The 24729-nt window shown below is 49.5% G+C and overlaps 1 protein-coding gene across 2 annotated transcripts in view; it reads right to left on the reverse strand.

Moving 5' to 3' along the window:
- Positions 1-965: 965 nt before the first annotated feature.
- The window catches only part of LOC106548682 (anoctamin-7-like), a 29892-nt gene continuing 6128 nt past the window's right edge, over positions 966-24729 (reverse strand). Inside the window, exons 5-23 of one of the 2 annotated variants that reach the window (XM_087702100.1) lie at positions 24485-24621; positions 22905-22962; positions 22561-22671; positions 19799-19964; positions 17313-17403; positions 15041-15137; positions 12722-12865; positions 12464-12601; positions 11424-11522; positions 10500-10602; positions 9812-9923; positions 8016-8070; positions 7557-7654; positions 7286-7422; positions 6301-6506; positions 5986-6128; positions 5807-5897; positions 4003-4140; positions 966-1365 (exon numbers count right to left, since the gene is read on the reverse strand). In XM_087702100.1, coding sequence (XP_087558226.1) covers positions 1339-1365; positions 4003-4140; positions 5807-5897; positions 5986-6128; positions 6301-6506; positions 7286-7422; positions 7557-7654; positions 8016-8070; positions 9812-9923; positions 10500-10602; positions 11424-11522; positions 12464-12601; positions 12722-12865; positions 15041-15137; positions 17313-17403; positions 19799-19964; positions 22561-22671; positions 22905-22962; positions 24485-24621 — 2151 coding nt within the window. In that variant the 3' untranslated portion in view covers positions 966-1338. Of the gene's footprint in view, positions 1366-3974; positions 4141-5806; positions 5898-5985; positions 6129-6300; positions 6507-7285; positions 7423-7556; positions 7655-8015; positions 8074-9811; positions 9924-10499; positions 10603-11423; positions 11523-12463; positions 12602-12721; positions 12866-15040; positions 15138-17312; positions 17404-19798; positions 19965-22560; positions 22672-22904; positions 22963-24484; positions 24622-24729 lie in introns of both variants that reach the window. The other variant, XM_087702099.1, reaches the window with a different exon arrangement.

The raw sequence follows: 24729 nt of genomic DNA on the forward strand, positions 1-24729 counted from the left end.
AGGGAGTGGAGAGGGTTGGAGTGGGAGAGAGAGACAAGGAGACAGACGGAGAGGCAGAGACAGGGAGGGAGGGAGTGGAGAGGGAGTGGGAGAGAGAGAGAGTGGGAGAAAGAGAGGGAGTGAGGGAAAGAGATGGGGGAGAGAGAGAGAGGGAGTGGGAAGTGGAGAGGGTGGGAGTGGGAGAGAAATATATAGAGAGAAAAATGGAGAGAGGGAGGGAGTGGAGAGGTTGGGAGAGAGAGAAGGAGTGAGGGAGAGAGATGGGGAGAGAGGGAGGGAGTGGGGAGTGGAGAGGGTGGGAGTGGGAGAGAAATATATATAGAGAAAAATGGAGAGAGGGAGGGAGTGGAGAGGTTGGGAGAGAGAGAAGGAGTGAGGGAGAGAGATGGGGAGAGAGGGAGGGAGTGGGGAGTGGAGAGGGTGGGAGAGGGAGAGAAAGATAGAGAGAGAAATGGAGAGAGAGGGAGGGAGTGGGAGTGGGGGAGAGAGACAAGAGAGAGGGAGCGAGATGGAGAGGCAGAGACAGGGAGGGAGTGGGAGAGGGAAAGAGTGGAGGGGGTGGGAGAGAGAGGTAGTGGGAGAAAGAGAGAGAGGGAGTGAGGGGGAGAGAGGGGGAGGGAGTGGAGAGTAGAGAGGGTGGGAGTGGGAGAGAGAGAGAGAGAGAGAAATGAGAGAGGGAGGGAGCGAAGGGGGTGGGAGAGAGAGTGAGGGAAAGAGATGGAGAGAGGGAGACAAGGAAGGAGTGGAGAGGGAGGGAGTGGGAGAAAGTGAGAGAACTGGAGAGAGAGGAGGGAGTAGAGAGCGTGGGAGTGGGAGAAAGAGACAAGGAGAGAGAGGGAGAGAGATGGCGAAGGAGAGACAGGGCGGGAGGGAATGGATAGGGAGTGGGTGGGAGTGGGAGAGAGAGGGAGAGGGAGAGGGTGGGAAAGAGACATAGTGGGAGAAAGAGAGGGAGTGAGGGAGAGAGATGGGGAGAGAGAGTGGGAGGGAGTGGAGAATGGAGAGGGTGGGAGTAGGAGAGAAAGAGACGGAGTGAGGGAGAGAGAGAGAGAAATGGAGAGAGGGAGAGAGACAGGGAGGGAGTGGAGAGGGAGGGAGAAAGGGAGGGAGAGAGGGAAAGAGTGGAAAAGGAGGGAGAGAGAGCTGGAGAGAGAATCTCAGGGTAACACAGAAAAAAGTACAATCTTCTGGGAGTCTTCCAAAGATTGCGGCAGGTAAGGGCCTCCTTCCCATCCCCACTGGCATTGTTCATGCTGTCGAGAGGAGATGCTTCCTGATCAAAAAACGACAGAGATGCCCCAGTGGTGCCCAGGCTTCGACCTTGCCAGTATTGCTAATTCACACTGCTGGATAAAAGGCTGCTTGCTGCACAAAAAAAAGAAGTAGAAATAAAACAGAAGACGACACTTAGAGCAAGAGAGCAAAAGCTTGCTCCAATTTTTCAAAATCTCGACACCGCTCTGGCAGTGGTGAAATTCATTTTTTTTTTACTACTGGTTCTGTGAGCGTGGCTTGGTGGGCGTGGTGTGGCTTGGTGGGCATGGCTTGGTGGGCGTGGCAGGGGAAATACTGCAAAATCCCCATTCCCTCCCCATTCTGTGGCCAGCCAGAGGTGGCATTTGTCAGTTCACCGAACTACTCAAAGTTTCCGCTACCGGTTCTCCAGAACCTGTCAGAACCTGCTGAATTTCACCCCTGCGCTCTGGAAGAGTGCTTCAGGGAGGCTTGCAACGAGGGCCTGAAAGGGTAGCGCTAACAAAAGCAGTAATTTCAGTTGAGTATTTAAGGGGAGAAGCAGCTTATTTAAGCCAATAAATAGTAAAAGTGATTGGGTCTGGGTGATATCGGCTGCCAAAGGAATCTCTCTCTCTCTCTCTCTCTCTCTCTCTCTCTCTCTCTCTCTCTCTCTCTCTCTCTCTCTCTCTCTCTCTCTCTCTCTCTCACTCTCACTCTCACTCTCACTCTCTCCGTCCCTCCCTCCCTCCCTCCCTCCCTCCCTCTCTCTGGCTTCTAAACTTGTTTTCCGTTTTGTTATCTAGACCAGTGGTCACCAACAGGTGGTCCGTGGACCTCTGGTGGTCCGTGAGAAAATTTTTGGGTCCGCAGAAAAATCTTGGCCGGATACGCCCCACCGAAGCAATTATTCCTGCTCGTTGACGGGATGGGGTCCTTCAGGCACTTAGCTTGGCTGCCTGTTTAGTAGCTCCAGCCCTTCCCTCCCTCCCTGGGAGTCTAGGTGCTTCAGTGAGCAGTGCATGAAATTTCAGCTGGGCTCCTCAAAAGACAGAGTTTGCAGGGGATCGATCTAGCATCCGGGCTGGCTACAAGACAAACATTCATTCTTGGCTGTATTTGGGAGTCTTTAATGCAATGGACAGCAAACCTAGGGTTGACCCCAGATGCTTCTCTCCGCTAAGAGGCGGCCAAGTTAAGTGCCCGAAGGACCCCATCCCGTCACTAATTCATATTAGTGGTCCACGGGATTTAAAATTATGAATTTAGTGGTCCCTGAGGTCTTATATAGAGCCAAGGTGGCACAGTGGTTAGAGTGCAGTACTGCAGGCCACTTCAGCTGACTGCTATCTGCAGTTCGGCGGTACAAATCTCACCGGCTCAAGGTTGACTCAGCCTTCCATCCTTCCGAGGTGGGTGAAATGAGGACCCAGACTGTGGGGGCGATATGCTGACTCTGTAAACCGCTTAGAGAGGGCTGAAAGCCCTATGAAGCGGTATATAAGTCTAACTACTATTGCTATTGCTATTGCTATTGAAAAGTTGGTGACCCCTGATCTAGACAGCCTCAGGGCTGCATCCTCAGCCAAACGAACCTCAGAGGAGAGAGATCCAGTTTTTTTTCTCTACTGGATGGTGGTTTCTGATGTAGGTTCCTACCGGTTCGGACCGGTTCGGATGAGTAGGTAGTAACTCGGACTGCCGCACCCCTGAACTGGTTCTCTTGGTGCATCCCTGAGCAAACCAGCAGCAGCAGCAGCTGGAACCCACCCCTGGGTGGTTTCATATTCAATACCTCCCATGGAAAGAAAGACCCTCCCCCCTATGCTTGCAATTCTGGAGCTGAGTCTCCCTTGTGGCCGAGAAGACCTCGCTGCAAGGCCACGCTCTTGACAATCTTGCCACAACAGAAGCACAGATGGCACAAGTGTCACACTACAGATGGCACCACGACACACAGGGTGATCACAGCACACTACAGTAGCTCAACTTGCAGCTAGTGGGGAAGAGAGAGGCACAGATTCCTAGTGATTTTTGAAGCAGGGGGGCTAGAAGTCTGCCTGAGTTTCTCGGCTGGAAATCCGAATTTGCTGGAGCGTGACACATGGCCCCTTGTTAAACGTGGAAGCCCAAGTAGAGCTGGTTCTGGGGAAGGGTCCATCCCTCTCCCCAGTGGTGGGTTTCAAAAATTTTTAGAACCTCTTCTGCAGGTGTGGCCTGCTTTGTGGGAGTGGCTTGCTGGCCATAAGACCGGGTGGGAGTGGCTTACCAGCCATGTGACTGGGTGGGCATGGCCAACTTGTAAAATGTGGTGAAACTCACTTAACAACACTCTTGCTTAGCAACCAAAATGTTGGCTCAGAAACTCTGGCATTTGAAGCACGCAAGTCTTAAAGCTGTCAAGTTACAAGACCCTCGCACCCCTAACCCTTTAGAAAAAAAATCCCAGGGGTGTTCAAACTTGAAAGCTTTAAGACTTGTGGACTTCAACTCCCAGAATTCCTCCTCTCGCTCTTCATCTTGATGATGTGCGGATGGGAGGGGGAGGGAGGGAGCTGGAACCGGTTCTGAACGTCAATGTAGATTTGTGGAACCTCTTCTACAGAAGAGGTCAGAACTGGCAGGAACTCACCCCTGCCTCTCCCTCTTCTGAACCCTTCTCTTGGCACTGGAGCAATACACACAGAGACACACACGGATACACATGTGCTTTGTGCTTTGTGTAGCACTCATGGACTGACCTGGGGTGGGAGAAGAGTCGTCACTCACCGTCGTCAACAATGCTTCCTGGTTGTCAGCCAGAGCCTGCTTGGCTAAGTAACGCTCCCTCTTGATCTTGACTTCCAAGGATTCGGGGATGTCTGGCACCAGCCAATCAATCAGGCGCAAGCAGAAGAAGACAACATGCTGGAAAGAGAAGGACGGAGGAGGAGGGCCCAAGGGAATTGCCCATCCCAGAATTATAGCAATATCACTTAGACTTATATACTGCTTCACAGTGCTTTACAGCCCTCTCTAAGCGGTTTTACAGAGTCAGCCTCTTGCTCCCAACAATCTGGGTCCACATTTGACCCACCTCGGAAGGGTGGAAGGCTGAGTCAATCTTGAGCCTGGTGAGATTCGAACTGCCAAATTGCAGTCGTCCGGCAGTCAGCAGAAAGAGCCTGCAGTACTGCACTCTCACCACTGCACCACCGTGGGTTATTATCAGCCCTTATGACCACCTAAGCCAATACCACACACTCTCTCTCGCTTTGGGAAATGAAATTTTGACAGCAAGAAAAGGGCTGCCCAAAACTCTGATTTCAGGAGCTAATTTCTGTTCCTAAATCAGCTCTGGGGTACAGAAATCTTAGCCACTGTGTTTTTTTTTCATGAAGAGCAGATAATCGATATTTACCCTGATTGGCAGGCCTGACATTTGAATACGACCTCGCCTGGGCAAATGCAGCTAAGGCCCAGCAAATTTCAACTCTATTTGGATAAAAATTAGATGGTTCTAAGAGATTATTCAACCGAATAAATCATGGTAAATAAATGGATAATTTTCAGGTGCCATGGGAGGGCTTTTGAGAGAAATTAAGTGATGGCTCATTGGCTAAGGCGCTGAGCTTGTCAATCAGAAAGGTCGGCAGTTCGCGGTTCGAATCCCTAGTGCCGCATAACGGAGTGAGCTCCTGTGACTTGTCCCAGCTTCTGCCAACCTAGCAGTTTTTTTAAAAAAACAATTTTTATTTGACTTGAGCCAGGCCTTGTTTGCTCCCAATAAGCCAGAGCTGCTGAATCCCACATACCGTGTTTTCCCGAAAATATGAACCAGGCTTACTTTCTTTTGGGCACCGAATTACTAGGGCTTATTTTTTTGGATCTCTTATTTCTTTTGAGTGCCACCGCAGTGAGAAGGGCGTGGAGCTACCCCACATGCCCCACACCAGCTTACCTCAGCCCCCCAACAGTCATGCCATCCACCCCCTGACCTCTGCCTTGTGTTGTGGTGGCGGCCCATTTCTTCTGGCACCAGCGAGGCACTGCACGAGGCCGAGCAATGCAGCCAGACCATCCATGCACTTACAACTGCCTCGTGGCCGTGGGACCAGGGCCTTATTCTGCCTCCTGCAGTGGTACCGTGCCAGTGCTGGAAGAAGTGGGCGAGGCAAGGCAGTTGTCATGGCGTGGGTGGGCTGGCTGTGGGAGCTCTGACATAAGCAGGTCAGAGCTGTGGAGCATGTGGAGCAGCTCCATCCCACCCTCCCCTTGTGTCAGCGGCACCGCAAGCAACCAGACAGAATGGATGGTCAGGTGACTGCGTAAGCGCTTAAGTACCGTATTTTTCAGACTATAAGACGCACCGGTGTATAAGACACACCAACATTTCCACGCTCTTTTAGGGGGGGGAAAGATGCATCTTATACTCTAAAAAATACAGAAAGGCTTATTTTGGGGGTTAGGGCTTATATTGGGTGCACGTGCAGAAAACATGCTAGGGCTTCTTTTTGGGATAGGTCCTATTTCCAGGGACTCACCATCGTAATTCTCTGTGCAAATTCTGTTCATAAAAATGCCTGGGACTCACCTCAAAGGCGATGATGAAGCCCAGGCGAATGGCCAGAAGTTTCCAATAAAAGAGGGTGTAGTTCCCGTGAGCATCGCGGAAGGCTTTGTACCTGTGAATGGGCCACGGTAGATCAGCATCGCGGGGTAGTGGGGGGAGTCCTAACCGTGATTGCTGGCGATGGAGACCCTTCCACTTACCTGCACATGGTATGGTTGCCGTGCATGTAAGCGGGTGGGGAGTAAGCCAGGGTGAAGTTCACGTAGCCGTGGAGGTGGCTGTCATACTCATATTGGTAGAGGAGCCGTGGCAGGAAGTCCGAGGTGAAGGCGATGAGAAAGGCCTGGGGACAAACAGGCAAGATGGTCATCATCGGGAGGGGGAGGTTTTCTCTTATTTAACTCTTAGCTCCAAAGAAGGTGTGGACCTCCACGTCCCCCCAGGAAAAAGGATCTTGGAAGCCACCAGTCAGTGAGGAATGGCTTGAGGATCTCCGCTGCTTCTTCCAGACTCACATTGACAATGACGGAGATTTGGGCCAAGACCTCAAGGAGGAAGAACCAAACACTGATGTCCTGGGCACGCTCAGCGACCGGTCGGCGGTACTCGCAGACAAATTTCTGAGCATCCAGACGGATTTCGACCCAATTATTGAGCAGGGCGAAGAGAGGGGCCAGCGGGAAAGCAGCCACAAAAATGGTGATGAAGCCAAACTGGAGCACTAAGAAAGAAGAGGCCATGTTCAGTGTCACTATTTTACAGAATCCTGTCGTGGCCAGTCAGTTGCTGGCCCCTACAGCAACCGAATCAGAGGAGGAAGTGTGAGAGTCAGGGTCAGCATCAGGGCAGCTGAGAGCTCTGAAGGGGAAGAGGGAATGGAGCAGTCAGAGAGAGAGAAAGACAGAGGTGGAGCCTGGACCATCCATCAACTCTCAGATGGAGAGTCCCCAGGTCTGGAGGTGGCTGATGAGGAGGAGGAGGAACAGCTGGGTCCAGTTCCTGACACACAGATGTGCAGAAGGCAGAGGAGAGCAGTGGAAATCTGTGGGCCGGTCCTTGGAACGGAAGAGCCACCGCTGCTAGCGAAGCCCCAATAGCAATAGCAATAGCAATAGCAGTTAGACTTATATACCGCTTCATAGGGCTTTCAGCCCTCTCTAAGCGGTTTACAGAGTCAGCATATTGCCCCCCACAGTCTGGGTCCTCATTTCACCCACCTCGGAAGGATGGAAGGCTGAGTCAACCTTGAGCTGGTGAGATTAGAACCGCTGAACTGCAGATAACAGTCAGCTGAAGTGGTCTGCAGTACTGCACCCTAACCACTGCGCCACCTCGGCTCTTAAAGACTGCTTTATTATTGTTCTAGACATCTGAACAAAATGAAGCTTTTCAAAATAAAAGCTTGATCTGTACTGCTGAATCTAGGACCCCATCCCCCAAACTCCTTTTGCTCCTCTGTGTTTCAAAGGAGCTGAATCCTGTTCTCCCTTCGCCACTCACCCATCTCCAGGTACTCTTCGAAGAGGCCTTCACATTCAATTAGTTCGTAGTCTTCCTCCCACCGTTTGGACTCCTGGCAGATCTGCCCCCCTCGCACCTTGGCCAGCTTCCTTTTCTGGTGCCAAGCCTTCAGCTTGCTGCAGGAAAATAACAGAAATGGGTTGCTTCGGTTTGGCTGTCCCCTTGGGTCGGGAAATGCCCCTCAATTACTGGCACTCCTTCCACCAAACCATCTCGTTTTTCTCCGCCGTTTCCCGAGAAGGCAACTCACGGAACGAAGAATTCCTGGACGTTACTGACGATCTGCTTCCCAACCATGATGATGAACAGCTGCTGGGCTAATTCGATGAGACATCCGCCGGGACCGCACTGCAGGGGGGGGGAGAGTAGGGGACATAGATGTATCGCTCTACATTGAGGACAACCATTACTAGAGCCTCCCATAAGGAGCCGAGGTGGCGCAGTGGTTAAATGCAGCACTGCAGGCTACTTCAGCTGACTGCAGTTCTGCAGTTCGGCTGTTCAAATCTCACCGGCTCAAGGTTGACTGAGCCTTCCATCTTTCCGAGATGGGTAAAATGAGGACCCGGATTGTTGGGGGCAATATGCTGACTCTGTAAACCGCTTAGAGAGGGCTGAAAGCCCTATGAAGCGGTATATAAGTCTAACTGCTATTGCTATTGCTATAAGTGCCAGCGTGCACAAGGACTCGCTGCTGCATTGTACTTACATCTTCATTCCTCATGCCCAGGAGCTGTCCGTATTGACCAGGGTAGCCTACAAACCTGCTGGGAAAAATGGAAGGTATTGAAAAGAACGAAAAGTCATCTGAGGATGGGCAGGTCCAGCCCTGAAGATCGGAAGCCCAATTCTTGCATGCTTGTTATGAACCCAGCACAGACTTTTGACAGGGAGAGATTCATATTTGGCTAATAAGGTTGGAGGAAGACTTGAGAGGGAAGACTGAGAAGACAGGGTGGTCTCAGCTCAAGAGGAAGCCCCAGCTCAACCAGGAGGCCCCTCAAATCTGGATTGGCACCTCCCTAGATTTGTCAGAAGGGCCAGATTGCGCAAGGACCAGGGGTGAAATCTACTCACTGTTTACTATGTTTACTTACCTTCGCTACCCTGTTTTCCCCGAAAATAAGACCTCCCTGGATAATAAGCCCAATTGGGCTTTTGAGCACATGCACTAAAATAACCCCTCCCCTGAAAATAAGCCCTCCCTGAAAATAGTGCAACACAGCAGCAGCCATGAGGTGACCACGCTCACTGCCTCCTCCACCTCAAAAATAATAACACCTCCCCAAAAATAAGGCCAAGTGCTTATTATCGGAGAAACACGGTACCAGTTCACAAATGTGAGCATGTGCATTCTCACTCTGCTCACACGCGCCACCTCCATGCCTGTGTGGCATCTTCCGTGCATGCGCGGCACCTTCCACACATGCGCAGAGTGTCAAAAACGGATGTGATGAAGTCTGGGCGGGTGGGTAGAGCCCGATACCGAGCGTGGCGGCAAATGTAAGTAGAACAGCAAGGGGGGGGGGAAATCTGCTGTGCCACGTGATTTAGATTTGCTAGAAAGCAGGAAATCTGACGATTCTAGCTAATATAAATCGTGTGTCATAGCTGATCGTTGGAAATACATCGGAAACCAGTTTGCCCAAACCGGGTTATGACCTTCGGACTGCCAGGAGCCCCAGCAGTGTTCATGCAGCTAATTAACGAGGTGCTACATGAGCATCTGTATCAAGGGGTACTCGTCTATTTAGATGATATCCTTATGTATGTATGTATGTATGTATGTGTTGTGGCCCAGCAGGAGCCGTTGGAGCTGCCACCAGACTCCGACAGTGAGGGGCCCTATGATTCGGCTCTGGAGGATGTGGAGGACCCTGGACAGGGTTCCGACTCTGAGCAGGGCGCAGAGAAACTGGTTGGCCACCAGGTGGAGCCTGAGCCTTGAATCAGTGGGGAGGAGACAGGGGAGAGTGATCCAGAAACCAACAGTGAGTTGTTCCGGGATGCACGCCGTCGAAGAGCTACTCGGCGTCAAGAACAATTACGTAATTACAGGAGGTAATTATGCTCAGCTGATGGTCATTAGGCCCCTCTCCAGACTATAAAAAAGACTGCTTGTGCCACGTCTTTCTTGCAGAAGTCAACGCTTTGACCAAAGAGAAATTAACTTGACAGGCTGGATTGCTGCCAGAGCTTGTCTGAATTGCTGCCAAGGTTTGTCGGACTTGCTGCCAAGGTCCTTATCTGTTTGCTTACTTGGCTTTCAGCCACTGAGAGTCTGGTCTTGCTATTAAAGGACATTCTCATTAAGCATGTCTCGGCTTTTGTTACTGGACGGAGGAGGGGCTCAGAACAGTATGTATGTATGTATAATTTTACTACCGGTTCAGTTCTGGCAAATTGGTCCGAACCAGTAGCACATCACCCCTGGCAAGGACTCCCTCTGAGGAGCCTCCTTCCATTCCTGCCTCCGAGTGGAAACCTTTTCATCGCGTCCCCTACCTGCCTTTGAAGAAAGCCACGTAGAAAGGCGACGAATAGAAGTTCACAAACTGGAAAATGAAAACTTTGAAGGTGAAGGCATCCTCGTGCTGCGTTTGAGTCCGGTGCATTTCTGCCAGGGGAAGCAAGAGAGGTGGATGGTTGGATGCCAACAGAATCAGCCGGAGTCAGAGATGGGTTCCGGATCCCATCACAACCGGTATGCTGCGATGGGGCCAGGCATCCACCTCAGGCACGTGCGCTGCGCAAGCATGCGCATGCCACCACCCTGTGATACCCCAACTGCTCGGCGGAGGTCGTGCAGGCACCGTACGCTGTGTGTGTGTGTGTGTGTGCAAATGGCCCAGTTGGCTTAAAAACAGGTAAGGAATGAGAGCGGGTGGGTGGGCCCAATAAGCCACCATTCTAGTATGGTGGCCGCTGCTCCCAGTTGCTACTGGTATGCCCATACCAGGGCGTACCGCCCAGAACCCACCACTGGCCGGAGTTCTGATCGGTTCCTTTTCCAACAAGAGGAAAGCCCAATAATCAGTGGCAAAAGTTCCAATTCTGTGAAATGTTGGAGGGTGTTTTTTTTTGCACAATTTCCCAAGTGATGTGAAAGAAGGTTTCTGAGTTTTATAAAAGCAAAACATCCTGGGCTAATTGACTACCTGTGGTGAAGAACTTCCACTGGACTTCCACTCACCCCATCTGGTAAGTTTCTCAGCCAAGGAAGTGTAGACCTGACTCATGAGAAGGATGAGCACCAAGTTCACCATGGAGCTGCTGATATTCGCAATGTTACCTGCCTGCAGGAAGAGAGGGAAAGAGGCCCCTTATCACCCCTTTCTCTTCCCTCAACACCTCCTTCCCAGAGGGTCAATCCTCAAAGACTTTTAAAGATAAAGGTTCCCCTCGCACATATGTGCTAGTCGTTCCCGACTCTAGGGGGCGGTGCTCATCTCCGTTTCAAAGCCGAAAAGCCAGCGCTGTCCGAAGACGTCTCCGTGGTCATGTGGCCAGCATGACTCAACACCGAAGGCGCTCAGAACGCTGTTCTCTTCCCACCAAAGGTGGTACCTATTTTTCTACTTGCATTTCTTAACGTGCTTTCGAACTGCTAGGTTGGCAGAAGCTGGGACAAGTCACAGGAGCTCACGCTGTTATGCGGCGCTAGGGATTCGAACTGCCAAATTGCCGACCGTCTGATCGACAAGCTCAGCGTCTTAGCCATTGAGCCACCACGTCCCAGAGAGCAATACAGATGTATAAATCAAAGAGCTGACCTTAAACGACATGGAGCCTGGAGGCTTTCAAGATAATCTTTACACAGAAAGTAATTTCAGATTACCATAATTTATAGCCACCAACCAGAAGGCTGGAAGGCAGGTTAAAAGCCCCTCTTTATATTACTGCTATTGTTGCCTTACGGGGCATGGATCATTTAGAACCCAGCTCTTCCTTCATCCACACTTTTTCACCCTGTGCAGATAGAAAGGGGAACTGCCCATAATTCTGTTCTCTTGCGAGATCCTAAATTTGGAGAAAGGATATGGACAATCTTTGGGGATCCCCGAAGGAATCTTTGAGAATGGAGGCGTCAAAGCAGAGCCTAGAGTGCAGCCCTCACCTGCGTCATCAGAACTCTGTTCCCAGTGTGATACATTGCGGCGCTGACAATCCCACGGTACATGATCACTGACACCAAAAAGATCATCACCACACAGAGCTACGGAGGAAGAGGAGGAACCAAGACATGAGAGAAGCATCAGGGATCATTTGGGACAGGGATCACACTCTCTCTTCACCCCACACCTTGATGGCAGTAGCCAGAAGTGGTATTCAGTCGATTATGGTGAACTGAAAATTTTGAGTAGTTTGGAGAACCAGCAAATATCACCTCTGACTGGCCCCGCCCCATCTATTTACTGCCTTCCGAAGCTGGGTCTTTGTTGTCCTGTACAGGAGAACAGAGCTGGAAAGCAGGTTAGTGGGGTGGGGAGGGAATGGGGATTTTGCAGTATCCTTCCCCCGGAAGTAGGGTGGGAATGGGGATTTGCAGTATCCTTCCCCCAGGAGTGGGTTGGGAATGAAGATTTTGCAGTATCCTTCCCCCAGAAATGAGGAGGGAAGGGGGATTTTGCAGTATCCTTTCCCTGGAGTGGGTGGGAATGGGGATTTTGCAGTATCCTTCTCCTGGAGTGGCGAGGGAATGGGGATTTTGCAGTATCCTTCCCCTGGAGTGGCAAGGGAATGGGGATTTTGCAGTATCCTTCCCCTGGAGTGGAGAGGGAATGGGGATTTTGCAGTATCCTTCCCCTGGAGTGGGAGGGAATGGGGATTTTGCAGTATCCTTCCCCTGGAGTGGAGAGGGAATGGGGATTTTGCAGTATCCTTCCCCTGGAGTGGGAGGGAATGGGGATTTTGCAGTATCCTTTCCTTGGAGTGGGGTGGGAATGGGGATTTTGCAGTATCCTTCCCCTGGAGTGGAGAGGGAATGGAGATTTTGCAGTATCCTTCCCCTGGAGTGGGGTGGGAATGGGGATTTTGCAGTATCCTTCCCCTGGAGTGGGAAGGGAATGGGGATTTTGCAATATCCTTCCCCTGCCATGCTCACCAAGCCACGCCCATAGTAACCGGTAGTAAAAAGTTTTGGCAATAGCTCCTCACCATGATGACAATAGCCATGGACCCGGTCAGGATTCGTGATAGCCGGTCATGCTTGGGGAAATGGGGCTCCTTCAATCCCGTGATGGGGTTCTGTTCCAGGCAAGGGGCCATGGCAGCAAACTCTGGGCGAGGACGTTCCTAGGAGCAGGCGAGAGAGAGAGAGAGAGAGAGAGAACCGTAGAACCACGCCCATAGAACCGATAATAAAAAAATTGGAATCCCACCACTGGGTCCAGAGAGTGGGAAAATAGCCCTTGCCTCTTCCTCTTGGAAGTCCATGCAGTCCCAGTGGTGAGCCAGAGTGGCGTTTCTCCGTTTCCAGTATTCCAGAAACGTCACAGCCCAGAAGGACATAAAGATGCTGAAGAAAACCGTCCCTGGATGGTCGAAGAGGTAACCAATCTGAAGAGGTGGAGAAACAGAGTTGGAGAAACACTCCCAGACTATGTTCTGACCTGGGCTTCCCCAAAAAGCAGGAGGCAGACTCCTGGTCCCGACAAAACCGCTTTTATTAAACGAATGGGAATTCCTCTCCTTCACATTCAGCCAAGGCCTGGCAAACAGTCTTTCAAAGGAGTATTTATGACCACCGACCTTATCTATCTTGGAAAGCTGCCATGTCAATATTTTCCAAGGAAAGGAAAGGAAAGACTGGGCATAGAGTCTCTGAGATTCACCGACAGATCTTCACACTCCTGTAACGAATCTATCAACGGACCAAAGGAATTGTTTCCTGCAAAAGCCCACTCCCCTTTCGCTCCTCTTTTATTCCCTATGGGAGGAGCCAATCAACTTCCACCTGAGACTTTACTACCAAGTCTACCCTGATTTCTGAGTTGTTCTTTTCTTCTGGCAGCTCTGTGCATGTGCACACTGGGAACAGGCTCCAGCTGTTCCTCTGCCTCATTGCTGTCTAGCTCCATAGGCACCTGATCACTGCCAGACGGCCTCGGCCGCCTCTCTGCCTCTGATGCAGAGCCCTCGTCCGAGCCTTCCCCAGCCTCCAGGACTGGCCCATGCTCCTCTCCAACCTCCTCACAGGCCACAATAGACTAGAGGATTTGATTTCCCCTCGTTTCCATTCCTGAGGGACCAGCCAACGTAGCCTAGGAGGGATCTATCCTGCTTTTCACCACAGTCCCGGGATCCACGAAAAAGGCATCTAATTCCAAAGTCAAAAAATAAGAGTGACTTGGATACTGGAAGGGGTTTGCCCTCTTGTTCTTGCTTTCCTTAAAGAAAATCTCCCCCCTAATGGTTGAGGTGACAAGGAAGCCCTGTTCCCACTCAGCTATGCATCACGAGGATGCAGTGGTTAGAGTGCAGTACTGCAGGCTCCCTCTGCTGCCTCCTGCCTGCCTGCAATTTGGCAGTTCGAATCTCACCAGGCTCAAGGTTGACTCAGCCTTCCGTCCTTCCAAGGTGGGTAAAATGAGGACCCAGATTGTTGGGGGGCAACTCTGTAAAGTGCTTAGAGAGGGCTGTAAAGTACTGTAAAGCGGTATATAAGTCTAAGGGCTATTGCTATCTTCCTTCCGTCCCTCCCAGTGATTAGAATGCAGTATTGCAGGCTAACTTTGCCCAATACCAACAGTTTGATCCTGTCTGTCTGCAGGTTGACTCAGCCTTCCATCCTTCCGAGGACCGAGATATATAAGTCTAAGTGCTGTTGCTATCTTCCTTCTTTCGTTCTTTCCTTTCCTTTCCTTTCCTTTCCTTTCCTTTCCTTTCCTTTCCTTTCCCTTCCTTCCTTCCTTCCTTCCTTCCTTCCTTCCTTCCTTCCTTCCTTCCTTCCTTCTTCCCAGTGGTTAGAATGTGGTATTGCAAGCTAATTCTGCCAACTGTTCGCTCCCGACCAGCTCAAGGTTGACTCAGCCTTCCATCTTTCCAAGGTGCGTCAAATGAGGACCCAGATTGTTGAGGGCAAGAAGCTGACTCTGTAAACCGCTTAGAGAGGGCTGTAAAAGCCCTGTGAAGCGGTATATCAGTCTAAGTGCTATTGCTATCTTCCTTCCTTCCTTCCTTCCTTCCTTCCTTCCTTCCTTCCTTCCTTCCTTCCTTCCTTCCTTCCTTCCTTCTTCCCAGTGATTAAAATGTGGTATTGCAAGCTAATTCTTCCCACTGCCAACAGTTTAATCCCGACCAGCTCAAGGGTGACTCAGCCTTCCATCTTTCCAAGGTGCATCAAATGAGAACCCAGATTGTTGGGGGCAATAGGCTGACTCTGTAAAACTGCTTAGAGATGGCTGTAAAAGCACTTTGAAGCAGTACATACGTCTGTCCCCTTCCTTCCTTCCTTCCTTCCTTCCTTCCTTCCTTCCTTCCTTCCTTCCTTCCTTCCTTCCTTCCTTCCTTCTTTCACTGTGCCCCTGCGAGCAGTTTGATCCTGACTGGCTCAAGGTTGACTCAGCCTTCCATCCTTACGAGGTGGGTCAAATGAGGACTCAGATTGTTGGGGGCAATGGGCTGACTCTGTAAAACCGCGTAGAGTGGGCTGTAAAAGCCCTGTGAAGCAGTAGATAAGTGCTATTACTATGCACCGCCCCCCTGCCCAGAAGGTGAGGGAATCCCCCTTGCCTTTGCCATGGGGCAGATCTCGGAGATGTTCCAGTTGCCACAATTATCGCACAGAGGGCACATGAGGAATTCCCCCCCACTGTTGCAGATCTCTTTCCTGGAAAAGGAGTGGAAAAGAGAAGAGGTGTCACGCCCGCATCTCTCCTATCCAACCTTCGTGAGCTGACAGCCTGACATTAGCAACAGGGTTTGTGGGGGGGGGAGGGAGGGAAAGATTAGAAAGCAGGAAGAAGGGGGGGAATGGAATCCCAGCTGAACCAGATGAATTGTGAGAAGCTTCAGCCAGCCAAGGACAGTATACAGAGCTGGGAACCAAGAACCTGTTTCCTAAATGAGATGCAAGCACCTAATTGGACATTGAGAGATAACAGGGATGGCCAAGGGAAGGAGGGGAGAAGAAAATTTACCGTATTTTTCAGAGTATAAGACACACCGGAGTATAAGACGCACCAAGATTTTGAAGAGGTAAATTAAAAAAAAAAACATTTTGCACTCTGCAGTCATCCCAAACCCTCTACACGGCTCATTTTTTGTGGTTCCACCACAAAACCGCGGTAGACAAAAGCGCGCTCGCCGAAAGCACATACGTGACGTCATCACAGCGTGACGAAAACATCGCGCTGTGAGCGGTAAATTTAAAATTAAAGCGAAAACCTTACCCTAACCACCCCCCAAACCTAACCCTAAACCTAACCCTTAACCTAACCCTAAACCTAACCCTAAACCTAACCCTTAACCTAACGCTAAACCTAATGCTAACCCTTAACCTAACGCTAAACCTAACCCTAACGCTTAACGTAACCCTAAACCTAACCCTAACCCTTAACCTAACCCTAACCCTAACCCTAAACCTAACCCTTGTGAATCGGCTTGCTTTAATTTTATTTTAATTTCAATTTAATTTATTTTTAATTTTTTCCGTCACGCTGCTGATGACGTCAGGTACGCGCTTTCGTCGAACGCACTTTTGTCTACCGCGGTTTTGACGGGTCACGATTTTTTGTGAGTTTGAGAGGCCTGCAAAATGCTCCTGGGGGCTGGGGGGGGGCAAATACAAAAAAGGCCAGTTTTTCCCCAAAAAGGGCCACTTTTTTTTTGTGTGCAAAAAAACGAGGCATCCATAGGTTTCGGGATGCTTGTAGAATACTCCTGGGGGCTGGGGAAACGAGCAAAAAAGGCCTGTTTTCTGCTCGTTTTTGCCCTCCCCAGCATCCAGGAGCATTTTGTGGGCATCCCAAACCCTCTGCACATCCATTTTTGCAAAGGGGGTGAGGTTTCAGGGGGCCAAAAATGCTGCATTCAGTGTATAAGACACACCCAGATTTTCACCCTGTTTTTTGTGGGGGAAAGATGCGTCTTATATTCTAAAAAATGTGGTACTTTGCATTTTTTGAACAGGAAGACCTCAATAAATTATAAGGTAAAGGTAAAGTTTCACCTCGCACATATGTGCTAGCTGGTTCCGACTCTAGGCGGTGGTGCTCATCTCCATTTCAAAGCTGAAGAGTCAGTGCTATCCGAAGTCAGTTAGACAATGGAGGGAGAGCTTTGGCATTGAGCCGAGATCTTTCTTCTAAGTGTGCTATTCCGCTCCTACCTCAAGGGTAGAGATGCCCCCTGGGCATGATGAAAGGACTGTGCCATGCATAAGGGCAGGCTTGAGGGAAGGGCCTATTTCTCTTAGGAAGAGCCTCATCCACAGCTACTTTTCAGTGAACAAAATGTTGCTCTCTACATTCGGTAAATAAGTGCTCATTTTGGTAAAGGAAGGAAACAACTTGCCAGGTCTGCCGCCATCTTTTCTTTTGGATCTTTGGCCACACTTTCTATCATTCTGCTATGCATTTTCTATTGTGGGGAAATGGGAGTGGGGATTGTATGGAGTTAGATGATAAGTAGCCATAACAACATTCTTTCTAAGCAGCCAAGGTCATCCTTTGTCTCTGGACCTCTGCACCTGACCAGAACTGGATGGGTGGAAACTGCCAGCATGGTAGTGGGAGATGGGGACCATGGGGTGGATTTGTGGGTATGGGGGCAAGATCTTGAACTTTCAACTGGGTGGGGAAAACCAGGAAGCTTTCAGATTTGGGTTTTCCTAGATGGGCCAATGTGTCTCTCTTAATAAATTGGAACTTTTAGCAATACTTTGCCTTGGACTCTGATTTACTTTTGGATGCTATTTGGAACCCTGGCATAACTCACAGGAGAAAGTCTGTGACTCTTGGATGTCCACTCTCCCCCCCTCCCACCAGCGTCCTTCCACACTCACGCCGGCACATTCATGTCCATGGTGAAGAGGCCAACGAGGAACACAAAGCTGCCAATGGCTGCGGCTGGGATCAGCCAGGCTGTGTAGAAGCCTGCAAAGAAGACAGTGGGGTCAGGAAGAGCCTCCCCACCTGCCCTTTCTCCCCCACCAGAGAAGGCAATCTGTCAGAGAGGGTAAATTGTGTAGCACAGGTACGGCTTTGTTCGGGCCAGGCTCAGATGCCTGAGATTGCAAGCTTGCCACTTCGGTTCGCGCGGTATGTTTAATTTGCTTTTGCATGAAACCGCTTCAGGTGTCTCAAAGTAGATTAAGCCATAATTTAAATATGAGCGGAGATTGCCCAATGCCACAGTGTGATCTGCGTATGGATTAAAGAAAGGTTAAAACAAATCATGGGTCAATGAAATGTGAGCTGTGCCAATAGATCTGACTTTGTTAAGGGTCTGTGCAATAGAATGGAATGGAATAGAATGGAATAGAATAGAAAATATGGAATGGAATGGAATACAATACAATACAATACAGAGTAGAGTGGAGTGAGTGGAATGGAATAGAATGGAATGGAATACAATACAATACAATACAATAGAATATAGAGTAGAGTATAGTGGAATGGAATGGAATAGAATAGAATAGAATAGAAAATATGGAATGGAATGGAATACAATACAATACAATACAGAGTGGAGTGGAGTGGGGTGAGTGGAATGGAATAGAATGGAATGGAATATAATACAATACAATAGAATATAGAGTATAGTGGAATGGAATGGAATAGAATACAATACAGAGTGGAGTGGAGTGGGGTGAGTGGAATGGAATAGAATGGAATGGAATATAATACAATACAATATAGAGTAGAGTATAGTGGAATACAATACAATACAATACAATACAATACAATACAATACAATACAATACAGAGTAGAGTAGAGTAGAGTAGAGTAGAGTAGAGTAGAGTAGAGTAGAGTAGAGTAGAGTAGAGTAGAGTGGAAAAGGAATGAAATATAATACAATAAAGAGTGGAGTAGTGTGGAGTGGAATAGAGTGGAGTGGAGTGGGATGGAATGGAATGGAATGGAATACAATACAATACAATCAGGGCCGGATTTTCCTATAGGCTAACTAGGCTTCAGCCTAGGGCCTCAAGATCAAGAGGGGCCTACATTCAAATTGTTAGCAAAATTAAAATTACACTATTCTAAAAACAGTGAACACTAAAACACTGAACCGAAAATAAGGAGAAATTCTACACATATGACTAATAAACAAACATAAAAATGTATTGGTTAAGATCGTTCCAGCACTGCGGCAGTTGGGGAGCCCGCCCACGTTCCCGGCACCGGTGGTCAGGCGAGAGGCACGGCCGCCCCCAGTAGCCGCCCCGTCGACCCAGAGCCCATCAGCGGCCAGGCAGGAGAGGGCGAGGGGGCCCAGCTGGGCAGCTGAGCGCAGCAGGGGAGGCGGCTGGCCTCGCTGCCTTTGCCGCAGAGCAGAGCCGCCCTCCGTCGGGAGGCCAGCTATATATATTGATATATATCACAGTAATGATGTATTTTATTGTCTCTCATGTAATTTACAAACTTAAAAATGGGAGGTGAAAGGGCCTCATAAGTGGAATAGCTTAGGGCCTCTTTTCATCTAAATCCGGCCCTGAATACAATAAAATACAGAGTAGAGTGCGGTGGAGTAGAGTAGAGTAGAATAGAATAGAATAACAGAGTTGGAAGGGACCTTGGAGGTCTTCTAGTCCAACCCCTTATTTAGGCAGGAAACCCTACACCACTTCAGACAAATGGATGTCCAACACCATCTTTAAAACTTGCAGTGTTGGAGCATTCACAACTTCTGGAGGCAAGTTGTTCCCCTGATTAATTGTTCTCACTATCAGGAAATTTCTCCTTAGTTCTAAGTTGCTTCTTGTCCTGCCCTGAGGTGCTTTGGAGAATAGCTTGACTCCCTCTTCTTTGTGGTAGCGCCTGAGATATTGGAAGACTGCTATCATGTAACCCCCGAAGTCCTTCTTTTCATCTAAACATACCCAGATCCAGCAACCATTCTTCATATGCTTTAGCGTCCAATCCTCTAATCATCATAATCTGTGATCTTAAAAGGAAGGTTGATCCCAGAGTTTGCTCAAAACCTGATCAATGTTTTATGCTTATGTTTTAAGAGACACGGTGGCACAATGGTTAGAGTGCAGTACTGCGGGCTACTTCTGCTGATCACTGACTGCCAGCAGTTTGGTAGATCGAATCTCACCAGGCTCAAGGTTGACCTAGCTTTCTGTCCTGCCGAAGTGGGTAATATGAGGACCCAGCCAGCTGGGGGCAATAGACTGACTCTGTAAACTGCTTAGAGAGGGCTGGGAAGCACTGTGAAGCGGTATATAAGTGCTATTGCTATGCTCTGGAAGGGGAGGGGAAGGTTAGGTTGGGCAAAGGTAAAGACACCCCCTGCCCCCCACTCTTATGGATGAGTCTCACCCAGCCAGGCGAAGTAGATGGCCACCTTCTCTCCAAAGTATTCCCGGATGTGGTCGAGGGGCTGGTACTTGTACCAGCAGGCCCAGCGGGCCCAAAAACGGTATAGGATCTGCCGGGGGTTCAGCTCTTCGTTCAGCACCTCGTAGTCTGGCAGCTCATAGGGGCCCTAGGGGGAGGAAGGGAAAGAGAGACAGAGAGAGAGACAGAGAGACAGAGAGAGAGTGACACACACAGAGAGAAAGCCAGAAAGAGAGAGAGAGACAGACAGACAGACAGACAAACAGACAGAGACACACACAGAGAAAGAGACATTGAGGGGATATCCATCATGCACAAGCCAAAGAGGTCAATCCTCAAAGACTTTTAAAGGTAAAGATTCTCCTTGCACATATGTGCTAGTCGTTCCTGACTCTAGGGGGCGGTGCTCATCTCCGTTTCAAAGCCGAAGAGCCAGCGCTGTCCAAAGACATCTCCATGGTCATGTAGCCGGCATGACTCAACTCCTGAAGGCGCATGGAATGCTGTTCTCTTCTCACCAAAGGAACCTATTTTTCTACTCGCATTTTTTACGTGCTTTCAAACTGCTATGTTGGCAGAAGCTGGGACAAGTCACCGGAGCTCACTCCGTTACGCGGCGCTAGGGATTCAAACCGTTGAACTGCCGACCTTTCTGATCGACAAGCTCAGCGTCTTAGCCCCTGAGCCACTTTTGCAGGGCCCTTAAAATGCTACATCTGGAATATGGAACCCAGTAAGAAGAAACAATATCCAAACAACTTATTCCCTAAAAAAAATAAAACCAAATTTAAAGGATAATGTTAGGAATATAATCTAACGCTTGGGTTGGCAATATATAAATCATATAGCAATGCTATACCTGTTTCTTTAAATCATACTGTAAAATGTGATTGGTTGCTGTTTTCCTTAATCGGCCATAAGAGGGAGCCAGAATGACTGTTAGCTCTCTGTTTGTTAGATGCTGGGCTGATCTGATCTGAGTGTTTTTGGAAGCTGGCTGTTAGAAAGTGCCGTGAGCTATTGTAAGTTTTGCAACTGCTAGCAAACTTTGAGTACTGAACTGATTATATGATACTGGACTATGTTATTTGGATTATCCCTTAACTGAAAGACATTGATGACTGACTTTCGTATCCATGTATGATTTGGATTGTTTGATGGACTCTGTTATCTCTATTTCCACGAAAGTAAAAGCCTATTTAAACTGCAGTGTCTCTGTATGCTGGTTTGTGTGTTCTCCAACACAACTCTCACAACGCTTCTCTGAACGTACTCGCTCTCCCAACGGGGAGCTTACCTAACAGATATGACAAGGAAAGTTAAGCGAAGAACTGCTTTGGGATGCTCAAAAATGCCAGGGGTGGTTTTCCTTTGAGCGCCACAAAAGAGAAAAGATAGGAAGAAGATAGGGGAGCCCTTACTTGACCAATGACCACACTGGGGCTGAAGAGGCAGGACCTCTGAGCTGAAATGGACCCAACCCAGAGGTGGAATGCTGCCAGTTCTGACCGGTTCACTCAAACCAGTAGCGGAATTCGCTTGTGGCTCCACCCACCCGCCCCAGCTCTATGGCATCCCATGTAGGCCCCTTTTTTTAGGCAAAGTACATACGGGGATGCGCGCTCACATTTGCAAACCGGTAGGGGAGGTACCGTATTTTCCGGACTATAAGACGCACCGGTGCTTTTAAAAGCACAATGACTATATATGTATACTTTTTTGTTCTATTTTTTTTTTAAAGAAGGAGGAAGATATATGTTAAAATTAAATGGGTATATTGAAAAGGAATTATAAATACCATCAACATAAAATGAAGCTTGCTCAGAAGCTGAAATACACCAAGTAAATGAGATGAAGAGTGTGAAGTAGAGGAGAGAGGTAAGGGAAGAAGAGAGGGATATGAGAGTGGGCGGAGGGGAAGAGAAAGAGAGAAAGGAGGAGTGGAAAGGGGAGAGAGGAGAAGGAGAGAGGTAAGGGAAGAAGAGAGGGATAGGAGAGAACATAGGGGGGAAGAGGAGGAGAGAAAGGAGGAGTGGAAAGGGGAGAGAGGAGAAGGAGAGAGGAAGGGGAAGTAGAGAAGAGAAGGATAACAGAGGGAAGAAAGGAGGTAGGGAGAGGGAGGAGAGAGGGAGAAGAAAGCGAGGGATAAGGTACAAATATGGTATATGGAGAGCAGAAGAGCCAATAATTGTTTTTGGGAGTTGATAGTAAGATGAATTGATGTAAACATTTAATAATATAATACAATGTTGGCTATGTAATAGTATACATGTGATTATATGTTATGAAAATGAAAAAATAAAAGACTTTACACACACACACACACACACACACACACACACACATATATACATACATACACGCACCGATGTATAAGATTCACCAAGATTTCGAAGAAGTAAGAAAAAAAGTTTTTGTCTTCCCCCAGCCCTGCTGAAGCCTGCCGAGGGCTCCTGGGGTGGGGGGAAAGGCAAAATGCCTCAGTTTTTGCGAAAACAGCCCATTTTTTGCCTGTTTTTTGCAAAAATGGGATGCGGGGGTTGAGGCTTTGGGAAGCCAAAAATGGCCGTATTCAGTGTATAAGATGCACCAATATTTCCATGCTCTTTTAGGAGGGAAAATGGTGCCTCTTATACTCCGAAAAATACGGTAAGTGAATAACACCCCTGACCCAACCCTTCCGGCCACAACCTCTCTGCGTTGATGCTCTGCTCCCCATTGGGAAGCCTCCATGACACGCTTACCTCATGCAGCGGGAAAGCGGCGGAATAAACCCCTTCGTTCAGCAGCCGGTCAATGCCTATTTCTGCGTGCTTCCGTTTCCCGTAAATCGTCCGGGCCAAGATTTCATACACCTGCAGGTGGTATTAACTGGTCATGCAACCGGACACAGAAAGCCAGAACAAGAACTGCCAACAAAAGAAGAAGAAGAAAAAGGAAAGCGAATGGCTGTGGCAAGGTTTGGCCCTCCCCCCAAGAAAGTGAGCCCATGGCCAAAACAGCAGAGAAAGGGAGGGCTTCCTTGCTCCCAGCTTGGCCTCATCTGCCTAAGCCCTGGAACTGGGGCTTTCCCCCTAAGAGGGCTTACGATGCGATGCCTTTGCGTATTGGTGAAGTAGGAGTCGTGCACATCACTGCCCAGGAACCTGAAAAATAGAGCAACAGATTCAAGCCCGAACCCAACATGAAATGTTCTTCAAAGATGAAACAGGGCTTTGTGGGGTGCAGTTTCCATCCTTGACTGAACCTGCGTGTTGTGTCCCGCCAGCAGGCAGCAGATTCGGACAGTGAGGAGGTTGGGGAGGAACATGGGCCAGTCCTGGAGTCTGGGGAAGGCTCGGATGAGGGCTCTGTGACGGAGGCAGGGAGGGGGCTAGAGCCGTATGCCAGTTATCAGCTGCCTTCAGAGTCAGACTTCAGTGAGGCAGAAGAACAGCTGGTGCCTGTTCCCAGTGTGTGCATGCACAGATTTGCCAGATGAAGGGAACAGCTAAAGAACAGGGGTCGACTTGGGAGTAAGGCCAAAAGGTGGACGATGAATGGCCCCTCCCAGAGGGAATAAAAGAGGAGTGAAAGGGGAGTGGAGTTTACAGGAGACAATTTGTTCAATCCTGCAATCTTGCCAAGTATTGCGGCGTCTGAAAGATATCGGCCGGGCCACTCTCCAAGCCTGATAAAGGTCAGTAATTGTGAACTACCTTGAAAAACTGTGGGAGAGGAAAGACTGCTGGAGAGGAATTCACTGTAAATTAATTAAAAGGGGTTTATCGGGACGAGAACTCGGCTTCATGCTGCGGGGGAAGCATAGGTCAGAACACTGCACCTCTGTCCAGCAATCCACCCCACCTCCCGTCAGGTGGAGGAAAATCCTAGCAAGGTAGGATCACTCTTCCCAGGAGATGGTCTACAGCAAGAGGTGTCAAACTCAATTTCTATGAGGGCCGCATCAGGGCTGTGTTTGACCTCAAGGAAGGCCTGGGTGGGTGTGGCCAGCATGACGTCACTCATGTCAGGGCACACCTGTGGTGACCCGAGTGCTCTGCCAGCAAAAACGGGCTACCAAGCTCCGTTTTCGGCTACAATGGTCTCCTGCAATGCCCTGCCAGTGGAAATGGAGTTCGGGGTGGGGCACGTGCGGCTCTTGTGAGCTTCGTTTTTGGCTGGGCTGGGCTGGCCTCCTGCCACCCTCACAAGCTCCATTTTTGCTGGCAGAGGCACCGCGGATCAGTCCTTCACTGTTTCCAGGGCAACCCCATAGGCCAGATCTAAGCACCCCGTGGGCAGGATTCGGCCCCTGGGCCTTGAATTTGACACCCCTGGTCTACAGGCACCAGGACCCTCTCTCTTTCGCTCCTGCTGCAAATCTGGAGCCAGAACCCTTCACCCAGGCCGAGGCGCCATCTGAGCACAGGTGCCCTTGCACCAATGATGGGATTCAATTGTTTTTATTACCAGTTCTGTGGGCCAGGGCTTGGTGGGCGTGGCAGGGGAAGGATACTGCAAAATCCCCATATCCTCCCGATCATCTGGGACTCGGGAGGCAGAAAATAGATGGGGGCGGGGCCAGCCAGAAGTGGTATTTGTTGGTTCCCCGAACTACTCAGAATTTCCTGTTCTCCAGAACTGGTCACAATCCCACCTCTGACTTGCCCCCTTGCCCCCGCTTACCTGTCAAGCTTGGACTTGCGGAAGGCACAGGTGTAGTAGTCCACAGGCTTGTTGGGCACCCTCTGATCCATGACGTTGGGGATACGCAACCACCGAAGCAGGTGGTCGGAACTATTTCGGTCTGGGTTGGGGTGAGCCTGGGAAGGAAAGAGCCGCTCAGGGGACAGGGAAGAAGTGGAGCTCCTGTACCACACTCCGAAACACACACACACACACACACACACACACACACACACACACACACA

The sequence above is a fragment of the Thamnophis sirtalis genome, unplaced genomic scaffold, assembly GCF_051295495.1.
Source record: "Thamnophis sirtalis isolate CommonGarterSnake01/CBP01778 unplaced genomic scaffold, rThaSir2_p1.2 scaffold_15, whole genome shotgun sequence".
Lineage (NCBI taxonomy): Eukaryota > Metazoa > Chordata > Lepidosauria > Squamata > Natricidae > Thamnophis > Thamnophis sirtalis.